We start from the raw sequence: 15,770 nt of genomic DNA on the forward strand, positions 1-15,770 counted from the left end.
ATTCTAAAACAAGAGTAAAAAGAAATCGCAAGGTTTCTTTTGTTTTATTAGCAAAAACATATAGGGTCAATCAACACAAAAATATCAAAACATACCATTTATGAGATTTAAATTGTTAAGAATATTTGTTCCTTTCAGGGATTAATTAATGGCATTGTACATAAACTTCAATGGAATTACAACTAATAAAATAACTGATAAATAAAGATATGCATACATCATTATTCTGGATTTATGAGCAAAAAGCGCTCGATTTAGTGATTTCACTGAGGCTAAATAGGAGCTTCCTATTGAGGAAAGCGGTCTGCACTTCTCTCTTCCCTCATTGTGGAAGCGTAAATTAAAGTAAGAGTAATTCATTTAGACTGCCATAGAAGACCCATGTGAAAAGAATCAATTAGGAATCAATGTCATGTAATCAGATTGTATTTAAAGAACAGGAACTCAAGTCTTAGGAACCAGATATCTATCAGAGAGAGAAGTCGAGTTGGAAGTACCTGACATAGTCTTAAATGCATTGGGGTTGTGAAGATACAAAAAAATCTTCGTCAAACACAGGATCTTCCAAACTTTACAAGCAGTCACAGTACCTTTCTTAATGGGGGTCAGGTAATCATTTGGAGGTTGGAACAATGTGAAAGAAAGGCTAATCCAGTAAGCGTTGCTTAAAAATGACACCGCAATACACAAGATGATAATTTTTAGTGTCACAGGGTAATATCAACAACCCACCTTTTCCAGCCACATCATAATCACCTTAACAATGGACTTATCTAGAGATCACATTATGGAAAATCAAGGACAGCCTGTTTATTATTTCCTATTTCAAAATCTTTTTTTTTTTTTTTTTTTTGTTTTTTTAAATTTTTAAGACAGGTTTTCTCTGTGTAGCTTTGGAATCCATCTTGGAACTCTACACATAATCCGGGCTGGCCCTGAATTTGCAGAGATCCTCTTGGCCATCCTTTAAGTCCCAGAGTGCTGGGATTAAAGGCATCAACCACCATGCCTGGCTTATTTCAAAATCTTTTAATCTTCTGGTCAGCACTGGATTTGTATTTGTTAGTCAAGCCAAACTGAACACACACATTGAGAAGAATCAACAACAGAATATACTTAATGAACGTGCATTAGTAATCACGTTAAGACACACAATGCCAACTACCACAGAATCTGATCCTTATCTCCAGTAGGAACGTTCTTCTGAGTTCAAGAACTACATATATAAATTCCACGTGGAATGACAAAGGAAAATTAAGTAATATATATTTAAAGTTTATTTTATCTTGTATTCCTTCAACTTCCTTCTTTCTATTTAAGAAGCTACTTACATCTGATACCTGATGGCAAAGAAGAAAATCTTTTTCCTATGGGTTGTCATTGGTTATATGAACCACACTCTAGGAAAGTCCCTGTGTCCATACAAAAGAAATTTTGTGGTTTTATGAGTATGAGGAGATGGACTCTAATTGTTTCATTTAGTTTAATTTTATAATTTTGTATTTTTATTTGCTTGTTTTGATTTTTTGTTTCTGTGTTTGGGTTTTATTTCTGAAAGAAAACATATTTTGGATGAGAAGGAAATAAGTAGTTTCTAGGGAGGGATGGGAAGGGAAAACATGATCAAAACATGTTATCTGAAAATATCTTTTTATAATAAGTAACCAAACAAATTCAAAGCCCGTAGCTGTGGTGATCATAGGCCCCAGAACAGACCCTCCTATTATTGATTTGCTCGATGGTCAGGTTGTAAATTCCTTCTAAATATCTACATTTGTTTTAACAGACCTTGGCTGATCTCAACCTTGGTTGGATAAATTTTTTAGTGGGGATGGCAATCAGCAGAGAGATGCATAATTGTTCTGATAGCTGGTCACTTGTATCTGTAATTTCTCTCATGCATTACTTCATTTCTTCCCTAAGAGTAGCTTTGGATGTAATCCCACTGCTTGTGTGTTATCTCATGCAAATATTACACCCATTGGGCATACATGTATATGTGTGTGATCACAAAGATGATTTTCATTTAGCTGCATAATTTTCATATTTAAAAAATGTACTATGACATGCTTTTTAACTAGATCTATTAGCCTATGAGGATTGTAGATACTTAAGAGCCTTCTTTGTTCCTTTTGTTCAGACCAAATCCTCACAATTAGCTCACTTCCACCTCAGAGCAAATTCAAGCTAGACTAAAGGCTTTTTGTAAATAGATCATAAGTTTAAAACTTTACAGCTATGCACAAGGTCAGAGTCGCAGATGTCCAACCAATGTTACTACACAAAGCACCCTAAGAAAAGCATGCCAATTCTTCACTTACCAAGTCTGCTGAAAATAGACCCTTTTCTCAAAGTTTGTCACTGGGCATGTGCTTCCCCCTCTTTCTGGTCATGATCTTACTTCTGAAATTTTGAAACCCTGTATTGCCATGACAAATGGCTAAGTGCCTCATTGCTTACCCTATTGGTGCTTTTGACCAATGAGAGGTTAACTCTTGTAATTTTTTTTTTATTGCTTCAAGCTCCACAGGGGAGAGAGAATTTTTAGGCTAGAGGAGAAGAAGGTAGGAAAATTAGGAAGTAAGACAGGAGAATTAGAACAGAAACAGAAGAAATAAGAGATTTGTTTGGAACAACACAAAGTAAGAGAGTTTGTTCATTTGCCTTCAGATACTCAAAGTTTCCTTTTTTCTCTGATAGTGTGCAATCTCTACCCATCCTCCTGACTCCCTCTTATTCTCTAGGTTTGTTTTTTTTCCCCTGTCAACTGGTTGCTTGCTCTGCCTCTTGACCTATGGTTGATTTTATTTAATCTGTAAGCAGAAAGCTCTTAGATTAAATATTATCTCAGGAACAATTACAAAATTTAATCAAAATTAAATTTATCCTATATTTGCAGAATAAAGTTATCAAATAAGAATAATCGGTGCCAAAAAAATATAAGAACATTCTCTTCACACTATGATATGTAAATTCCTAACAAAATGAGTTTATAAAACTGCAGTTTTTAAAAATTGATTTTCAATCTTTGAGCAGAGTCTAATTTGTGGAAAGAAAAGATGATGCTAATATTTAACAAGATTAATGATGGCACTTGTCATTGTCACCATCATAGGGAATATTTTGTTCAGATAAGTACCTTTACATTTAAACCCACACCAGACTTTCTAAAGATATGTATCAAACCTGAAAATGTGAATTACAAATAAAGCATATGAAGGACACCTATAACAAAAGGCCAGTCTTCTTGGAAAGGGAGATGCTGTACATTATCTCTTCAGTTCCTTCAGGTCCAACTTGGGGATATTCTAAATAGCTTTCCTAAAGTCACTACCCAGGCCTCTTTGTCACTGTGACAGCTGGCATGGGAGAATGGCCATCTGTCAGCCAGGCATCAAGCCATGATCAAACTCCTTTGAAAAGAATATAGAGCAAGAATCTCATGTACTATTCACAATCATGATTTAGCATTATACAGTATTAACAACCTCAATATATTGAACTTGCTTCTTCAGAAAATGTTATCATTAGGAACTTTAAAATAGTTGTTATTTTGGTTTTGTTTTTCCTTAAGAATATTTCATTAAGAAGCATGACATTTAGAAATAATAATTTTCATTGATAGGCAATATTTGATTACTATTTCTGACTAGAAGGGATCTCATAATTAGTAAAGGATTTGAAAAGTATTTTAAATTTATCAATAGTAGGAAACATACTTAAGTGTTTTATAGTTCAAGAAGTGTTTCGATGTCTTTCAAAACATTTGCAGCAAAAAAACAGTTACATTTTACATATAAAATTCACTTCTTAAACATGTATCCATGTCACTTAGTAATCAAAGTTAAAAACTGCAAAACTTATTGAGTCGAATATTGCTAATATTAGCAAAATACATTTACTTGTTTTATTACCTTGTATTCTTTTCAGAAAATATAGTTTTGTACTTGTAATTCCAATTCTGTTCTCATAATAATCACCACCTCTTGTCTAAATTACATTTTACCATTCTAAACTGATCTTCAATCACTTTTCCCTAAACAAAATTAAGGACATTTCATAAGGAAACAGTAAAAAACAAAAACATTGATCTCAGAAAGAGAAAGTAATCTGAGGGAATTAACTGACAATAAGTTTAACTGGGAAATAATTTCATTGCATCTCAATTTTTCACAATCCCCTAATGCTGCAGGATAAAAACTACTCAGAAACCAAGTGATTGAAGGGAAAAATAAATTTTCAAAACCCAGTCACAAGAAAGAAGCAATAACCACAATAAATTATCTATAAGAAAAATAAAGCTGGAGTTAGCTACTACTTCATTGACTATATACTACTGTTTACCTTAATTTAGCCTTTGACATTCCTAACTAAGTTGCTTTTACTTGTATAGAGCTAGGATCTAGATTCCTGGCCTGCCATTGTTGAATCTGGGCTTTCAATTACCTTTTATTCTCAGTGACTCTTAAAGTCTGAATGCTGCCATAGCTAATTAGCACTTTCATCAGAAACCAAAGGTGCACAACAGGTTATCACAATGGGAAGTAAGAGTGCCAGGAGGAAGGTAGAAAACCCTTGCAGCTGCCAGGAGGAAACTAAAAAAGAACTAAAGACCAGAAGACCATAAAATTGTAAAAATCAAAAACTGATGAAGAACCTACAGATGGCTTCATAAACTTTTCTCTTTTCAGGAAAATCTTATATCTCATAATATTTTGTATATCTTGCATACAGTATCTCAAGATACTATTAAAAAGTAATTTTGACATTGGACATATAGGGAGAAGTGAAAAGCTCTCAAAATCCGCTACTTAATTTTTAGCAACAATATCATGAGTTAGCTTTACTTAGCATTAACTTCAATACATTATCTATAGGAAATTAGTTTTATGTATTTGTTTTTAATAGGCATATTCTGAGGCAATCTAGAAAACCCCAGGTTTCGTTGTTGTTGTTGTTGGTGGTGGTGGTTGTTTGTGGTCGCCATGACATTCAAAGTTATTCTTTTACATTGTAGATTCTCAAGCACACATTAAAATACATCAATAAACCGGACTCTCTGAACACAATCACATTTTTAGTTGTTACAGCCTGTGTTTATCCCGTTTCAGAAAAATAATTTAGCTTGCAAGGTACACAGAGTTAATATACCTAAGTCATTGTTGGCCATAACTACCATCCTGGAAACTATCTTTGGTTTTGCTCTTATGACTACAAAACATCAACCAGAACCTTACATGGGATAAACATGTCTGTGTTGCAGAAAGAAGTGTGTATTCAACTGAAAATTCCATCCTAAAGAAGTAAGGGCTCTGTGGTATATTTGCAATAACTTTTGTCTGAAGGACAAAGGCCTTGCTAATATGCTATTCACTTGTATTTTAGTAAAGTGTGCATGCCAGAAAAGCAAATGATTAAAGGAGAAATTGATATGGTGATTAGAATGCATACTTAAATAAATAAAACTCTAACTTTTACATGATTTTCAGTACTAATGGGGATCTTGGTTGTTATTGTCTTTCTGCTATTTATACTTTAGCCATTAAATTCTCCACTAACTAAATTTATAAGAAAAGGAGAAGAGAAGGGTAAGGGATTGGCATTCAATTCAATCACATGTACCATTTCATTGCTGTCCAGTAAATCTTTCAGTGAGAAAGGAAATTGTACCTATTAGCTAATCTCTCAGCTGCATTTCATCACTGACCCTAATTTATTATTAAGATTTGATGGCACAAAATGTATTGACAACATCTTCATTCTTCCATGAATCAATAAAGCTCACTCTTTCCCTCAGTATCCTCCAGTAATGACAGCATCCTGCCCCCAGGCTTTTATCCCTCAAATGTCATACATTTTTCTCAGTAGATTTTTGCTCCATCTCATCTATCTCCAAGACACTCCATATCTGATTCTTGAATGTTGCCATCTCTTTCCTAGATACATTACCTCTCAGAGTAGGCTTCATAATAATGTTGTATTTATTAAAACTCATGAACAAATCACATATGTCATTTGTTAAACAATGGTTGATTAACACAATCTTTGTAGGACACTCCTAGAATAAACATGTCATAGTTTAATTGCCTAAATTGTAATGATATGTTTTTAAAACAACCTAAATATCAACAAAACAAAACAACACTTAAAGCATTTGGCATAGTTGAATAGGAGACTACTAGAATCTCTGATAGAAAATTAAAGTTGGAAAGAAACTGAAGCTAAGAGATAATGAACCCAGGTGTAGGGATTCGCAGATGAGCTTCCCAGACACCAGGAGTTCCAGGCAGAACCTGGGGAACCAAGGAAGATGTTGGAACTGAATCATGTACGGGGAATTCCACTTTGCAATCAGAAACTGTGGAGTCAGGGAAAGGGCAGAAGCTGACACAGAACAGGGTGCAGAGGAATGGGAGTCCCACAACAGTGAACAGAAGGTTTAGACCTGAATGTAGGAACAGAGCTGAACCAGGGTAAGGTGAGACACAGGCCCCACAACACTTGGTCAAGAGTTGTGGAAGCAGGGAGGAGGTTTGAGCTGGCTTAAGGTAAGGTACCTATGTCGAGTTCCACAGTCCTGAAAGGCTATTGAAGAACGAACAGGGCTAGGCTGACCAGAGTAGGACTTCTGAGCAGAAAGCCACAGTAGAAATCAAAGGAAGAGGTGTCAAGATTGGGGATGTTAACAATAAGAAAGTGACTGGGGCTGGGCAGTGGTGGTGCACCCCTTTAATCCCCCCATTCAGGAGGCAAAGGCAGGTGGATCTCTGAGACCAGTCTGGTCAACAAGAGCTAGTTCCAGGATAGACTCTAAAGCTATAGAGAAGCTCTGTTTTGAAAAACAAAACAAAACAAAAATTAAAAAAAGAAAGAAAAAGAAAAGAGAGAGTAACTGGGGTTGGGCAGTGGTGGCATATAGCTTTAATCCTAGCACTCAGGAAGCAGAGCCAGGCAGATCTCTGTGAGCTTGAGGCCAGACTGGTCTACAAGAGGTAGTTGCAAGGCAGGCATCAAAGCTACAGAGTAATCTGTTTAGAAACACCCATCCTTCCCCTCTCCCCCAAAAAGAAAATGACTGGGGCTGTTCACAGAAGCTGATTCTCAAAAGATAAGAAATAGGGCCCCAGGTCCTGAGAAAAATGACTTTTCTACCCTTTAGCATAGCAAATGCCCCTACTTAAAGAATAGTTAAAGGGACTGGGAGGAGAGGCGGGAGTAGGAATTTGGATTGGCATTTTTTTTAAAGTAATAAAAAAGTAAAAAAAAAAAAAGAAGAAGAAGAAGAAGAAGAAGAAGAAGAAGAAGAAGAAGAAGAAGAAGAAGAAGAAGAAGAAGAAGAAGAAGAAGAAGAAGAAGAAGAAAAAGACAGACTAAGAAAACCTTGATGGGCACGCTAGTAATCGCAACCCCTCTTTGGCCTCTGTATCAGCTATTGTCTCCTGGTTCCTGCCGTGTTTGTGTTCCTGTCCTGACTTCCTCCCGTGATGAATGATGATGTGGAAGTGTAAGCCAAATAAACCCTTTTTCTACCGCCCCACCCCAAAAAATAGTTAATGGATTTTAAAAGAAAGAAAGAAAATGAAAACGGAAGGAAAGAAATGAGGAAAGAAAAAAGAAAATCCTCCTCAATCAAATTATTTGGGTGGCGGATATAGACAAAGAAATACCTATACCAAAGTCAAAGAATATTTTTAACAAAGCCATAGAAAAATATGCCCCATACATGGAGAACGAGATGTTCACTCAGGTACAAAAAGGCTACATAACAACAAATAGACAGTACTCAAAAGGAAACTCCCAATGACCTATTATGGCTAAAACCCCAAAATTATAAAAGAAAGAACATTAAAACTTCAAGAGAACAGGATAGAGCCATGTGTGAATTAAAGTACATAGAAATATGAAAATTATAAGGCCAAGAAGTACTCGGGAAAATGTATTCTGAGTTCTGAAGAACCATAAGTGCTAACCCATAATTATACCAAGCAAAATATCTACTGGAATTAATAGAAAAAAATGAAAACATTTCATGATACAAACAGTCTAATGGATTTATGACCTCAGAAGTAGATCAAATAAGGATATCAAAAGGAATATACCAGTAATCAGAAAGGATCAAAACAATTCCTGGAAAATTAATACTACGAGGTCTAAGAAAATACAAGAGATACAAAGAAATGACAAAGATTAATGGACGTCATTCACAAATGACCCTGACATTAATGATCTCAATTCTTCGACAAAACAACGTGAAATCAATCAGAAAACAGGATCCATTAATGATTACTTCAATGAAACACACCTTCCTCTTAAAGAATGATACCAACTTCAGATAGAGAAAGCTTTTTTTAAGTAAATAAATAGGAAAGGATCAGATGTATTTATTCTAATATATGCTAAATGTTTGATAACTAATATTGAATAACAATATAGTCTAAAATTAAAATATTTAAAAGTTTCTTCATAGTAGAAAATTTAAGAAAAATGCCAAGAATATACATGGGCATTTGTTTTTATGTATTGGTCATTTACAAGGCTTTAAAAATTAAAGTAATAGAATTTTTTAAACTTATTACTAATTTCACTTAAAATTTTAATATTGTCAAGAGGTTTCCTACCATTTTAATTTTATTTTGAGCACTTTGAATATGAACAAAGCATCTGTATCACTTCTGCACTTAACACCTCAACTATTCCTTGCTTCCTTCCAATTCATAACTTTCTCTTTAATTATTAGTCACTCTATCTCTTTCTCCCACACACACATACAGAACATACCAAAACAAACAACTACAATGACAAAAAAATCTAAGTAAATATGATGAGAGAAAATGTGAGTGTAAGGCACACTGTTTCCCACCCCAGCACTCATCTAAGCAGAATGACTACAGTCCTTCCTGGGATGAACACCTCAGAAATGAGGCTAGAAAGATGAGTTGATATTAAAATATAAAGAGAAAATAAAAAACTGAGTAAAGATTTGTTGTTTGTTGTTTTTTTTTACTACAAACCAGAGACTTCTCACTTTAATAAATTTTTTAATTAATTAATTTATTTATTTATTAAAGATTTTTGCCTCCTCCCCACCATTTGCCTCCCATTTGCCTAACCCTCCCCCGATCAAGTCCCCCTCCCTCGTCAGCCCAAAGATCAATCAGGGTTCCCTGCCGTGTGCAAAGACCAAGGACCACCCACCTCCATCCAGGTCTAGTAAGGTGAGCATCCAAACTGCCTAGGCTCCCACAAAACCAGTACGTGCAGTAGGATCAAAAACCCATTGCCATTGTTCTTGAGTTCTCAGTGGTCCTCATTGTCCGCTATGTTCTGCGAGTCCGGTTTTATGCCATGCTTTTTCACACCCAGGCCAGCTGGCCTTGGTGAGTTCCCGATAGAACATCCCCATTGTCTCAGTGTGTGGGTGCACCCCTCCCGGTCCTGAGTTCCTTGCTTGTGCTCTCCCTCCTTCTGCTCCTGATTTGGACCTTGAGATTTCAGTCCTGTGCTCCAATGTGGGTCTCTGTCTTTGTCTCCTTTCATCATCTGATGAAGTTTAATATTCAGGAAGATGCTTATATGTTTTTCTTTGGGTTCACCTTCTTATTTAGCTTCTCTAGGATCACGAATTATAGGCTCAATGTCCTTTATTTATGGCTAGAAACCAAATATGAGTGAGTACATCCCATGTTCCTCTTTTTGGGTCTGGCTTACCTCACTCAGGATAGTGTTTTCTATTTCCGTCCATTTGTATGCAAAATTCAAGAAGTCATTGTTTTTTACTGCTGAGTAGTAATCTAATAAGTATATACTCCATACTTTCTTCATCCATTCTTTCATTGAAGGGCATCTAGGTTGTTTCCAGGTTGTGGCTATTACAAACAATGCTGCTATGAACATAGTTGAGCATATACTTTTGTCGTATGATAGGGCATCTCTTGGGTATATTCCCAAGAGTGGTATTGCTGGATCCAGGGGTAGGTTGATCCCGAATTTCCTGAGAAATCGCCACACTGATTTCCAAAGTGGTTGCACAAGTTTGCATTCCCACCAGCAATGAATGAGTGTGCCCCTTTCTCCACAACCTCTCCAGCAAAGGCTATCATTGGTGTTTTTTATTTTAGCCATTCTGACAGGTGTAAGATGGTATCTTAACGTTGTCTTGATTTGCATTTCCCTGATCGCTAAGGAAATTGAGCATGACCTTAAGTGTCTTTTGGCCATTTGAACTTCTTCTGTTGAGAATTTTCTGTTCAGCTCAGTGTCCCATTTTATAATTGGGTTGATTAGCCTTTTATGGTCTAGTTTCTTGAGTTCTTTATGTATTTTGGAGATCAGACCTTTGTCAGTTGCGGGGTTGGTGAAGATCTTCTCCCAGTCAGTGGGTTGCCTTTTTGTCTTGGTGACAGTGTCCTTTGCTTTACAGAAGCTTCTCAGTCTCAGGAGGTTCCATTTATTCAATGTTGCCCTTAGTGTCTGTGCTGCTGGGGTTATATGTAAGAAGCAGTCTCTTGTGCCCATGTGTTGTAGATTACTTCCCACTTTCTCTTCGATCAGGTTCAGTGTGTTCGGACTAATATTGAGGTCTTTAATCCATTTGGACTTGATTTTTGTGCATGGTGATAGAAGGTTTGTTGTTATAAAATAAAGGTTACATTTTGTAGTTTGTTTGGGAGGACAAAAAGGCCCAGATTACAGAAGGTTACAGATGATCTTTACTCTGTAAGACTTGTGGAATAAATACATGTTGTAAAACAGAGAGACATAGTCAAGTTCTGTTTTTCAATAATATTTTGGAAGACGATGCACATGTAAAACAAACATTTTTTAAATTCGGAATTGTGTATAAGTGAAAATGCAAAAGTGTCACAATTGGAAAAAACATTTGCAGAAAGAGAGAGAAAGAGAGAGAGAGAGAGAGAGAGAGAGAGAGAGAGAGAGAGAGAGAGAGAGAGAGAGAGAGGAGAGCAAGGTTTAAGCAATCACAATAGAAGGATACCTGGCTATCCAGTTCAACCAGAACATAGATTCCTGATGAGGAAATTAAGATAGAGTGGGAAGAGTTAAAACTGTAAAAGACTTGACTGCCAAGGATGAACTATCTATGATCATTGTGAGTTATTTAAAATTTTGTACAATATGAAATCAGAAAAATAGTAATATTGCATAGATACAATAAAAAGCCCAGGAAAATAGGCTGGCTCTCAGCAGAAGGGCTGAGTTCATGTCTACTGAAACAATCCTAATAGGAAGTCATGACATCTTGGACAAATGGTTTGATGAACAAGAAGTCAGATTTGTTATTGCCTGTACTAAAGTTTTGGCTGAAGAATTATTCTTATTTTGTGCACATAGAGGTTATGCTTAAAAAGAAACAGGGGGAGACTAATATTAGGTTGAAGAGGGTCTTAAGGTTTTAGATAAGATAAAGAAGAATCTGAAATCCTCAGCTAGAGAATAAAAAACCTCACCACACTAAGGCTGTTAAGTCACTGTTGCCAGCATTGCTTCACTATTAAAAACTTTTAATCCAAGCTATTCTATTTTGAATGCCTCCAGTTTTGACATCCATTCTTGCTACTAAGATCAAAAATATGATTTTTCCTGGCCTGGTTTATCACTGTACTCAAATTTAGAGATTATGGATGCTAAGTATTTACAGGGGTTTTCTGAGATGCTAGCTTTGTTTCCTCTAGTCAAGAGAAACATAGAAAAGACACAAGTTAACTATCTTGACAATAGAAAATACTGACTAAATAATCTAAAAGCTACTGCTTATACTAAAAATAAGATTCTTCTTTGTAAATGTCATAAATGATCATTACTAGCAATCTAATTAAAACATGTAATTATTTTATTGGTAAAATATCTAATTTATCAACATAGGTTTAATTATGGTAGCAGTGAAATGTTTCTAGTTTTTAAAATTACTTTCTATTTTATTGCATAAAGAAAATTAGTAAGATGAGAGCTATTAGTCAAGCTGGAAACAATGAAATTGAAAACAAGAAAGAAATGTAATTTTTATAGAAAATATTGAAAAATAATTTCTATGTACTGTGAAATACAATTTTAGTAAAAGAATTTACATTTGTCTATTCATTTAACTATTTGCTTCTACATGTCTAAAAGGTTTTCAAATCTAGACGTTGGCAATTTATCAATAGTAGTAAATTATGTATAACTGTAAAGATTTCCAATAACACATAAAGCTGTTTTTCAATACAGATACCTCAAATATTCATATGACTTATATCACTGAAGATTAACAAAATAAAATGTGGACTGAATAAACATTGAGTTTTCTGTTTTACAGTAATTGCTAAATGACTATAAAACAGTGCATTCATTTCATTCGTATTCCTATTAAAATGTTATTTTCTATCTACACCCATCTAAAATAATCGAGGAACAAAAACTTACCAAAATGGTGGTAACAATCAAAGAACGATTAGACAGGGAGTCTGTGATGTTCGCTGGCTTCCCTTTCTGACTTTCTGTCATATTCAGGCCACTGGCTGGGTCCCACGTTCCAATCTATAAAACAGCAAATGTACTTGTGAATTGTCCATCAGGCACCTGAGAGAGGGTGCTGGAAGGGAAAGTTAGGACTGCCAACACTTACTATTCACCTCTGCAGCATTATGTTCTGTCATTAAAGTATAGGGTGCTTGTTTTAAGCATGATTCACTGTTCTGTGATATGTGTCTAGCGAAGTGTGACATTAAAGAAGAAAATAATTCACCATTCTGCCACCATCAGTATGGGAGTTTCATTTTCCATTAAAATTTCATTCTCCAAGATAAACCACATTTGATCATACGTTGGTAGCTACTAGAAACTGATGGATAGGGTATGTCTTTTAGTATAATGGCCCTATTTCATTCTCTCATTATAAAGAGAGTATTCCACATCACAGGCAAAGCTAAAAGACAGGGAAAAACCTGGAGATTGAGGATAATTATTAATAAGTATAGACAGGCTTATGGGAAGGATTGACTACCTTTCTGTCTAACCGCAGATAGAGTAAATCTATATCAAGATATCTTTGGGGCTTTTAAAATAATTCAGTCTCGAGAGGGAGGGGGAATGGAGTAGGGGGAGGGGGAGAGGAGTGGGGAGAGGGGGAGGGGAGTGGGGGGAGGGGGCAATGTGTGGGAGGAGGGGGAGGGAAATGGGAAACGGGGAGGGGGAGGAGGCGGAAATTTTTTTCAACAACAAAAATAAAGAAAGAAAGAAAAAGAGAAAAAAGAAAAAAAATAAATAAAATAATCTTTTGTTGTATTAAACTAATTCTGGAAAGGAGATTCTAGTACAATATCATCTAGATAACCTACCCCACTGCTTCCTTGTGTCCTCTATTTAAATAGATTTTATTAAACCAATGTCTTCCTATAGGTGAGGCTGTATTTCATACTATTTGTCTATAGACATTTTATGTGACTGAACACAGTGAGTAGGATGACAAAGTCAGTCTCTAGGAAAGGAAAATCAAACACAAGACCTCACAGAAGGCACAGGTTGGGTGTTTAATAGTAACTACATTACGTCATGACCCCACAAGTGTTAATCATCAGTGAAACAGAACATAAGAACTGTGTATAAAGTAATTCTCTATTGCTACCCTTCTAAACCTGAAGGTTATCAGTAATGAAATTTGTCTTCATATTCCCCTAGCTAATTATCTTAGTTATTTTCATCAAGGACAGCAGCAAATTTTCTATAAAAACCAACCTCTGTACATAAACAAAATTATGTTAAAGGTAACATTCATTTAGCAGATATTATTCTTGATGTTACATAAATAGTCTATTAAAGATCTTGTACTTGTAACGAGATTAAGATCCCTTTATTTTTCTTTCATTTTATTGTAGACACAAATTTATTATGATTTTCTTATTAAATTTTAAACTTCTACTTTCATTTTAATTGAATAAAAATTGGAAAAGTATGACTATTTTCTGTTGAATGAAAGAATGGTATATACAGCATTCAGATAGTTTTATGCAAACATGAATTCCATTATAATGTTTGAACACTGTAATTAAAAATATAAATGATTTATATAATTATATAATTTTGCATATATCTTAAACAGATCTTTACCATTATCTCATGATTAATATTTTATTTTATCAATAGCTATATAATCACATTAAATATTTTTATGTCAATGAATGAAAAATTTAAAGAATTCATCAAGAGAAAGGAGACCCAAAATTGTTTCTTTTTTATTTTCATAATAAATTACTTTGTGACAATTATTTACATGTTTCAGGAGTGCTCACAAGTCACTTTGAAGTGTTATGGCAATATGCATAATTCACAATTTCACTTTTCTTGTATTGTAGGATTATCACATATACATGAATATTATTATATATAGGTCTTTTGGTGAGCCCATTAGAATACATGAGAACATTCCTCACTTTTCTTAATTTTGAGTCAAATAGAAGACTGGATCATTGATAATATTAAGAACATCATCAAAGATCATCCTGGTGATGTAGATAGTTCTATAATGTAATCACATCCCAGAAAGCTGTTAGATAAAAGTCTATTATCAAATCCATACTTAGATCCAAAAAATGCTCACACCCTAGAAGCAAGATAGTTCAGAAAACACTGTGTCATGGCTATTTTTATTCCAGTTTCTTATACTGCATTCTTCACTTTACATTGTTTTTATCAAGTGGTTCAATCTAAACATCTCAGTGGGATGGAGTAATTGTTCTATCACCCAGATCATCAACTAGTCAGAATGTATGCACATTTTTTACATGGCATATAAGAAATGCGTACTTTTCTTATTTAAAATCTTATTTTTTTTTATCTTACCTGCCAACCACAGTTCCTTCTCCCTCTCATCCTCCCACTGCATTATGTGGCTGACAGTTCTGTGTCTCGGGCAATCTCTGGGATCACTGGGAGTGGGATCATGATTTACCACTAGTACATGAAATTGGCTTTTTGGAGCCTATTCCCTATAGAGGTACAACTTGCTTAGCCTAAAAATGTATGTTTTTCTTCTCTCCATGGTAACTTGAGCTATCTTTCAAATATGTTGGTATATGTCAGAGTGGGGAAATCATTATCTTCATTAAACTCCATATGCTGGATAAAATCTTCTTTACTATTTTTAAGGCAAAACCATTTCATTTAAAGAGAACTTTTCTGTACTTTTATCAAAATATCTGGTTTATCTCAACTCTTCAATGTACTATAAGAAAATTGTAAACTGATACATCAGAAATACTAAAACACTAACATATTTTTACAATAAGCCTCTGCACCCTAGACACAGAATCAAATAATTTGAGACAATGTTATGTTTTCCTCCATGTATCCAAGTAATTCACCTTTTGTATACTAATTTAGATGCTTCACTCTAAAATGACCCAGTATGAAAAGGTTTTTTTTTTTCTTAAAAATCATTTCAGGAACTTATTACAAGTATGAAACAATTAGAAATGATTCCTAGCAGCAAAATGGCAGCCACAGTCATCTGTAACTCCAGCTTCTGAACCTCATAGATACCAAGCTTGATTGTGGTACACATACAATGATACAGGGGAAAATACTCATACACATGAAAATAAAATAAATATAATTTTTAAACACCGTGCTCAGTCTATATATAGTAGGGAGGGCCTTAGACCTTCCACAGCAATGTGCCTTACCCTGACTGAGAACTGGATCAGAGTGAAGTGGGTGGGTATGTCAAAGGAAGGGGAGGAGGGAAGGGAGTGAGAACTTGGATTGGTATATATAATGAA

The 15,770-nt window shown here is 34.9% G+C and overlaps 1 protein-coding gene across 3 annotated transcripts in view; it reads right to left on the reverse strand.

Annotated features, from left to right (window-relative positions):
- Grik2 (glutamate ionotropic receptor kainate type subunit 2) overlaps positions 1-15,770 on the reverse strand; it is a 576,711-nt gene that overhangs the window by 205,068 nt on the left and 355,873 nt on the right. For all 3 annotated transcript variants that reach the window (XM_057753255.1, XM_057753263.1, XM_057753270.1), the window contains exon 10: positions 12,418-12,531. In XM_057753255.1, coding sequence (XP_057609238.1) covers positions 12,418-12,531 — 114 coding nt within the window. The remainder of the gene's footprint in view (positions 1-12,417; positions 12,532-15,770) is intronic.

This window comes from Chionomys nivalis, chromosome 2 (genome assembly GCF_950005125.1).
Source record: "Chionomys nivalis chromosome 2, mChiNiv1.1, whole genome shotgun sequence".
Lineage (NCBI taxonomy): Eukaryota > Metazoa > Chordata > Mammalia > Rodentia > Cricetidae > Chionomys > Chionomys nivalis.